This window comes from Grammomys surdaster, unplaced genomic scaffold, assembly GCF_004785775.1.
Source record: "Grammomys surdaster isolate TR1022 unplaced genomic scaffold, NIH_TR_1.0 373, whole genome shotgun sequence".
NCBI lineage: Eukaryota > Metazoa > Chordata > Mammalia > Rodentia > Muridae > Grammomys > Grammomys surdaster.
This window is the reverse complement of record NW_021604792.1, coordinates 10,408,882-10,417,120: the sequence shown is the minus strand read 5'-3', so window position 1 is coordinate 10,417,120 and position 8,239 is coordinate 10,408,882. Positions and strand designations below refer to the sequence as shown.

Sequence of the window (8,239 nt, the reverse complement as noted above, 5' to 3'; positions counted from 1 at the left end):
TCAGGTTCTATGGTTTCTCTAAGAATATGCAGCACATGAAAGCATGGTATATTTATTATAGAGAGGTGAACAGTAAGGCAGTTATTTCATGCAGCTGAACAGTAGGCAAAGCTGTGGTAAATAGCCAAACAAGGGGTAAAGTTTAATTTATTTTAGTAGGTGCAAACTCTTTAGGGGAAGAGACTTCAGGCCATAAAAATTTTGTGAGAAAAAAAGATTCAGTGGACGGACATGTTGTGGACAAACTGACACCATTCACAGTCAGACCTTAGGTGTGCTTTGCAACCCATCTGAGCTTCACGTGTGGAAGTCTCTGTCACTCCATAGAACTGAGGCCTTGGTCCTTGTAACATTCACTGAGGACCTGACTCGATCTCTACACTCATCCATAGGCAATTATAGAGCCCTAGATAAATTCAGTTAGATACAAAAGTAAACAAAAAAGAAAGGGACATGTAGAAAAAATACTAAAGCATCATAAAAAATTATCAATATGTATAAGATATATCACAAAATACCTCACCAAATGGTGACTAAAACCATAGCCATGACTTTTCACAGCTCCATGAGGATATAGATACTACCATGCTATACATTCAGTAAAATCCCATGGGGCATTTTTTTATTGGGTGTTTTATTTACATTTCATATGTTGTCCCCTTACACCATCCCCCACCCAGGAACCCCCTATCCCCTCACCCCTCCTCCTTCTTTTCTGCGGATGTAACCCCTACCTACCCCCCAACTCCCACCTCCCCACCCTCAAATTCCCACACCCTGGGGTGTCCAGCCTTCATGAGGTCAAGGATCTCTTCTTCCACCTATGCCCAGCAGGGCCCTCCACTCTTACTTATTCAGCTGAAGCCCTGGATCCCTCCCTAAGTGCTCCCAGGCTGGTGGTTTAGACCCTGGGAGCTGTGGTTGGTTGGTATTGTTGCTCTCCTCATGGGGCCACCAACCCTTTCAGCTCCAATGGCCTTCACTCTAACTCCTCCATTGGGAACCCCATTATCTGTTCAATGGCTAGTTGTGAGCATCTGCCTCTGAGTATGTCAGACTCTTGAAGACCTCTGAGGAGACATCCATATCAGGCTCTTATCAGCATGCACTTCCTGACTTCCACATCAGCATCTACCTTTGGTGACTGCACATGGGATGGATACTCAGGTGGAATGGTCTTCAGACAGCCCCTCCTTCAGTTTCTGTCCCTCACTTTGTCTCCATATTTGCTCCCTTGCATATTTTGTTGCTCCTTCTAAGAAGGACCGAATCACCCCCAGTTGGTCTTCCTTCTTCATGAGCTTCATGTGGCCTGTGAGTTGCATCTTGGGCATTTCAAGGTTCTGGGCTAATATCCAATAATCAGTGAGTGAATACCATGTGTCTTCTTTTGTGATTGGCTTACCTCACTCAGGATGATAATTTCTAGTTCCATCCATTTACCTAGGAAACTCTCGAATTCATTGTTTTTAATAGCTGAGTAATACTCCATTGTGTAAATATACCACATTTTTTGAATCCATTCCTCAGTTGAAGGACATCTGGGTTCTTTCCAGCTCCTGGCTATTATAAATAAGGCTGCTATGAACATAGTTGAGCATATGTCCTTGTTATATGTTCGAGCATCTTCTGGGTATATGCCTAGGAGTAGTATAGCTGGATCCTCAGGTAATGCTATGTCCAATTTTCTGAGGAACCACCACACTGATTTCCAAAGTGGTTGCACCATCTTGCAGTCCCACCAACAATGGAGGAGTGTTCCTCTTTTAAAGAGATTTTGAGAGAGTGAATAGAAGTGGAATAGTCAACGAACACTGACAAACAACGTTGTGGAGGACTCATGAATTTCACTGTATAGGTACTAGAAGTATAAAGTGGAAGCTATGTCACTCCACACTTAAACACTGCCATAGAGACAAAGAGAAATACCTCACTATCTCCACCAGAGCAATCATAAAGTTAAAATCTTCAGTCCTAAATATTAATCTGAGGAGGCTGAAGAGAGAACTAAACACTTAAAGATAAGGAAAGGGTAATTTTCACCAATTTGATGGCAAACAAAATTTGTCTCGTTCATTCATCTGTTGATGGACATGAAGTCTGTTTCTAATTGCTATCTATTACAAAGAGAACAGCAAAGAACAATGTTGAGAAAATGTCTCAGTGATAGAGTTAAGCAACTTTTAGGGTTTATGGCCAAGAATCATATAGCCAAGTCTGCAGATCAATATTTAGCTTCTTAAGGAAATGCCATGCTGATTTCTATAGTGGTAGCATGATTTTGCACTCCCACCAGCAATGAATGAGTATTTTTGTTTCTATACATCCTGGTCAGCATGAGTTGTCATTTGTTTATTGATCTTGACCTTTGTCAATGGAGTAAGATGAAATCACAAAATAGATTTGATTTGTGATTCCTTGAGTAGTGAGGATATTGAACACTTCTTAAATTGCTTCTCTGTCATTTGATTCTTCTTTAGATAAATCTCTGTTTCATTCTATGCCCTCATTTCATAATTGGGTTGGGTTTTGTTTTCTTTTGTGATGTCAAGTTTTTGAGCTCTTTATTTATTTTAGGTATTAGCCCTCTATCAGTTGCAGACATAGAAAAAAGTCTTTTCCCAGTTGATGGATCATATAAAAACACAATACACTAGAAGCTGTAAGGTTTTATATACTAGGACCACCAGCCTAGAGGGAGAAACACCCATGAAGGACTGGGCTCTTTAGGCTTGCCTACAGCCAGAACTTTTGTAGGCATTTTCTCAATGGAGGTCCTCTATTTGCAGAATACTTTATCTTGTATCAAGCTAATATTGTGCCCTTCTTGAGCTCAGTGGACCTATAAGAGATGTACATATATGTTAAAACTCATATTTCTTATGACATACAATGTGTACATTTTATTACATACACATTCCCTGGGAAGAATTTAATTTTTAAATATCAGAAAAAAATAAAAGTCAATAACACTTTTAGTACTGAAAGACATTACTAGTGAATGCACTACATAATCCTGGACATGAAGAAATGTCAACTGTGACATAAACCACAAAACTGCAAATATTAATATTGATTATAGATTATATCATATTATTACAAAAAATCATTTAAAATAATACTTTAAAAGAAATTGTTTGTCCTTAGAAAATATTTATAAACAGTATCATCATCATGATCATCATTGTCATTAGATTCAAGACAGAAAGCCTCACACTACAGCCTACAATGGCCGCAAACATGCTATGCTATATATCCTAGACGGCCTTCAAATTCATGAATCTACAAAATTATGAATCTGCACCACTGTATCCAGCCATAAATATGACTGTATCTACGGGGATTTCATTTATCACTAAATGCATCAGATGGATCAGATAGAAGGGAGAAGGAGAGGGAGGAGAGAGAATGAGAACACATGAACTACGAAAGGTTGTATGGGTTCATTGAACTAGCCTGAAAATTATTCATGAAGTCTAAAATTATATTTTACAGAAAACAAAAGATTTCATAAAGTAAATTCTTCTATTGCAAAAAGTAAAAAGTAACCAACTAAATAACAAACAGCAACCCATAACTGCATCCTAGTTCTTAACTGTGATGTCACAACAATGGGTTGTAGAAATGGATTGTCCTAGAGATGATAAAGAGTGTATGTGATTATCTGGGTTCTGTATTTGTTTCTGCATGTCATTCAGGGAACAGAGAGTGATTCTTCAAGGCTTAGAGTAAAGGGTGTCCATTTTCCAGACACAAGCTTCTCTATTAAATGGGAAGGAAGATAGATTCTTCTCTATTAAGTCAGATTCCAGAACATTTCTTCAGTTTCTACGTCATAGCTCTGCATAGCAAACTGAGTTCTGTGAATGAAAGATTCAGCTGTTAAGTAGGCATGCATCATCACAGGAAACAAAGAAAATTATAACCTTCCATTTTACCTTTCCTTGAAACAGCTGGCAGGAACAGGGTATTTACTTAGTCTCTTTTCACATATACAGCCACGGGTTCTAGCACAGTCATCATCTTGTATATGAATAGAACTTAGAAATGCACAGCTTCCTATGTGATATACTGAATTCATTACTGCCAAATCACTGTAAAGCAAACAAAAGTAATGGACAGTTATTTACATTTGAAACGTATACTGATGCAGACCATTATTTTTAAACTAAAGCTTATTGACTAGAATATGAAATTAGTAAGTGTATCACTAAAGGTTTTTAATTTTATCTAAACACATAAAAATAGTATCGGGTCTTTGACATGGCTCAGTGGGTACAGTCTGTTCCCAACAAACCTGATAACCTGAGTTCAGACCCCAGATACTACACAGTAGAACAAGAGAAGTGACTTCTTCAGCTTCCCTCTAACTACATGTGTGCTGTGATATGTGCACACAAATATAAACACATTCACACAAAATAAATAAATGTAATAAAAATAAAAATTTGATCACAACTCATCTATTCCACATTGTTGATGTATATATATATATATATATATATATATATATATATATATATATATTCTTTCTCCCTTACCCCCAATCTCCAAGAGGATGTCACCACCCCACCTACCCCACAAGACTACAAGACTTCCCTACTCCTTGGGACCTCAAGTCTCTCGAGGGGTTAGGAGCATTTTCTCTCTCTGAAGCCAGACCCAGCAGTCCTCTGCTGTATATGTGTTGGAGGCCTAATATCAGCTCTTGTATGCTGCCTGGATGATGGTTCAGTATCTGAAAAATCCAGGGGTCTTAGGTTACATGACACTGCTGGTCTTCCTATAGGATCATCCTCCTCCTTAGCTTCTTCCAGCTTTTCCCTAATTCAACCACAGGGGTTAGCAGCTTCTGTTCATTGATTGGGTATAAATACCTGCATCTGACTCTTTCAGCTGTTTGTTGGACCTTTCAGAGGGCAGTCATGATAAGCCCCTGTTTGTAAGTACACCATAGCATCAATAATAGTGTCAGGCCTTGGGGCCTCCACCTCAAATGAATCTCAATTTCAGCCTGTCACTGGACCTCCTTTCCCTCAGGCTCTTCTCCATTTTTGTTCCTGCAGTTCTTTCAGACAGGAACAATTCTGGGTCAGAGTTTTTGACGGTGGGATAATAGCTTCATCACTCCACTTGATGCCCTGTCTTTTTACTGGATGTGGATTCTACAAGTTCCCTCTCCCCACTGTAGGGCATTTCATCTAAGGTCCCTCCTGTCGAGTCCTGAGAGTCTCACACATACCAGGTTTCTGGTATGTTCTAGAGGGCCCACCCCCACCCCATCTCCTGAAGTTGGCTGTTTTGACTTTTTCTGCTGGCCCTCGGGGCTTCAGTCATGTTCCTTCCCACCCCAATACCTGATCCGGTTCTCTTTTTCCCCTCCTTGTCACCTTTCCCACTTAGATCCATCCCTCACCCCTCTCCTGTGATTGCTTTCTTCTCCCTCCGAAGTAAGACTGAGGTATCCTCACTTGGATCCTTTAGATTGTTGAGTTCTTTAGATTGTCTTCTTGAGTTCTGTGTATTGTATTCTGGGAATTCTGTACTTTTTGAGCTAATATTCACTTATTAATGAGTACATATCATGCATATCCTTTTGGGTCTGATTTCCCTCGCTCAGAATGTTATTTTCTAGTTCCATTCATTTGCCTGCAAAAGTCATGATGGCCACATTCTTAATAGCTGAGTAATATTCCATTATATAGATTAACCACATTTTCTGTATCCATTCTTCTATTGTGGGACATCTGGGTTGTTTCCAGCTTCTGGCTATCACAAATTAGGCTACTATGAACATAGAGGTGCATGGGCCCCTGTGGCATGGTGGGATACCTTTTGGGTATATGCCCAAGAGTGTTATAGGTGGGTCTTCAGGTAGATCTATTTCTAATTTTCTGAGGAGCTCCAGACTGATTTCCAGAGTGGTTTTGCCAGTTTGCAATCCCACCAGGTATGGAGGAGTGTTCCTCCTTCTCCACATTCTCAAAAACATATAATATCACCTGAGTTTTTATCTTAGCCATTCTGCCTGGTGGTGGGGGAATCTCAGGGTCATTTTGATTTGCATTTCCCTGATGACTAAGGACTTTGAACATTTCTTTAAGTGCTTTTCAGCCACTGGAGATTCCTTTGTTGTGAATTCTCTGTTTAGTTCTATACACCATTGTTTGATTGGGTTATTTGGTTTCTTGGCAGGTAGCCAAATTCAGTTTCTAAAATAATCATTGGTAATAGAATACTAAGGCAGCCATGTACACCTCCTCTATGAGGTCTCAAGTGGCACTGTTGTTTTTCAGGAACTTTGAGAAGAGGCAATTAGACAACTTCAATTGGATTACACTGAGAAGCCAAGGGAATCATTGAGATCTAGAGGTGTGGAGCTCCATTCAGCTATCTTGATGACAAGGAGCCAACCCAAACAACCAACTTAGCCTCAACACAAAACTCTTCTCTTCTAGTGGACTTTAAATAATGGGATAAAAACAACAAATCCTCAAACCCTAATAAGGTCTGAGATAAAGCAAAAAGCTACCCTATAGATGAAATCTCCTCAAAGGTCAACTGAAGTAATTCAGAGCTAGAACTGAATCATGTGGATTTCAGTGAATCCCAGACAATCGTGTTAACATCAATGCAATTATGTACATACTGTAAGCCCTCTAAGAAATGTCTTAATCATATGTCTCAAGCAGCATCAACTGTGCCCCATGCATCCCCAGGACTTACACTCTGATTAAGTAGTTTCTAACCACATGTGTCCTCTTGTGGAGATGCTTTGGTACTATCCCTATAGGACCTTCCTCATCCTAGAGGTAGGCCTTCCCCAGAAGGGGATATAGTTCTGTTTTACAAGATCCACATAAAGTCTTTTATCAATACGAAGATAAAGGGAGGTGACAAGATGCTACTTGTGTATTCAGAAATTGCTTCCTTCTTCAAGCTATTTGCAGAAAACTCAGTATATTCTGCTTAATAATCAGTAGAACAGATTGGAATCATCAGAACCTTGGCAACACCTTAGTATTTAAATTTTTTAAGTACCTTCTAGGAGCAGGTCATGTTACTGAGTTATGACAAATTATCATGAGGGAAAACAAGTGTAGTTACCCATTTAAAAGTACCCCAACCATTGCCTCTCCACAGAAAGACTGTATAGAATATCATACAACAAATCCCATCTTTGAAATTCCCCTAATTCCGTTCATTAGAGGGAATATTCTTTAAAAAAAAAGACTTAAAGAGCACTTTACAGCAGCATTCAGCTTTCCTGTGAAATACACTGCATCTTAAATATTATGTACACTTCTTTTTCTTACAGCAAGCTAGAGACTGGCTTCAGAGTTTGTTGGATGAAGGGTAAGGAGAGGAATCCATTAAAAACTATTCTAGAAAATGTCTTTGGCAGAATAGTAGGTATCCAAGTTAAAAATAAGAGGGTCAGTTTGTTTTGTGGTCTTTTCAAAGGATAAATTGCTTTTGTTCTCTTCTAAATGAACCTCAATCATCACTCCTGAGTGGAGATAGGCAGAGGGGCTGGCTTCTGCTTCTCAGGCTTCTTGGCAGCTGCTTTCTTACTACTGCAGAAAAGCTTGAAGAGATGAGTGTCAATGAGGACTAACCTAAGACAGCCTTTATAGATGATCCCACAACTTATTTTCTGTCTTTTTCAGTAGGTAAGATCTAAGAAGAAAAAAATTGGAGTTCTATTAGAGCTGGAAGCCATCTCTGTATCTGAGCCCTCATTTGACTGTTTACTATAGCATGGAGACTGAGCTGGAGAGACATTTGAGGTGGTTCAGTGACCATCAGAATTGTGCTGTTTATATTCCTTCTGTAGTTTACTGATCTGGTTGTTTTTCATCCTGTTTCCAGATAGGATTTTCACTTTCATTGGGGTTAACATTGTTTTTAGACTGGGGCCTGCTCTTGCATCTACCACATGATTCCATTTTTTTTTTTTTGAATCTTGCAACTTATTCCATCTTTTCACAAGCAGCACACAGGCATTACAGATGTCTCCTGAGTGAGTCTCATGCAACCCAGGACATCTCTGGAAGTCCTTTTCTGTCCATGAACTGAGAGCTGGAGGACTTGGCTCTGCATATACAGCAGCCCAATATGCTTCCTTGCATTTCTGGCTTGTGAAAAATGAACATCTTTTCTCTAGTTCAAAGATGGAGGAGGTCAGGGGCTATGATACATGTCTGGCTACGTAGTCATTCTTCACTTGTGCTGGAAT

At 39.5% G+C, this 8,239-nt stretch overlaps 1 protein-coding gene and 1 pseudogene across 1 annotated transcript in view; both read right to left on the bottom strand.

Moving 5' to 3' along the window:
* Nucleotides 1–2,805: 2,805 nt before the first annotated feature.
* LOC114632421 (killer cell lectin-like receptor 2) overlaps nucleotides 2,806–8,239 on the bottom strand; it is a 31,663-nt gene continuing 26,229 nt past the window's right edge. The window contains 2 exon segments of the mRNA XM_028780927.1: nucleotides 2,806–2,842; nucleotides 3,939–4,094. Of these exon segments, the coding sequence (XP_028636760.1) occupies nucleotides 2,806–2,842; nucleotides 3,939–4,094 (193 nt within the window).
* On the bottom strand, nucleotides 7,441–8,156 carry LOC114632460 (annotated as a pseudogene).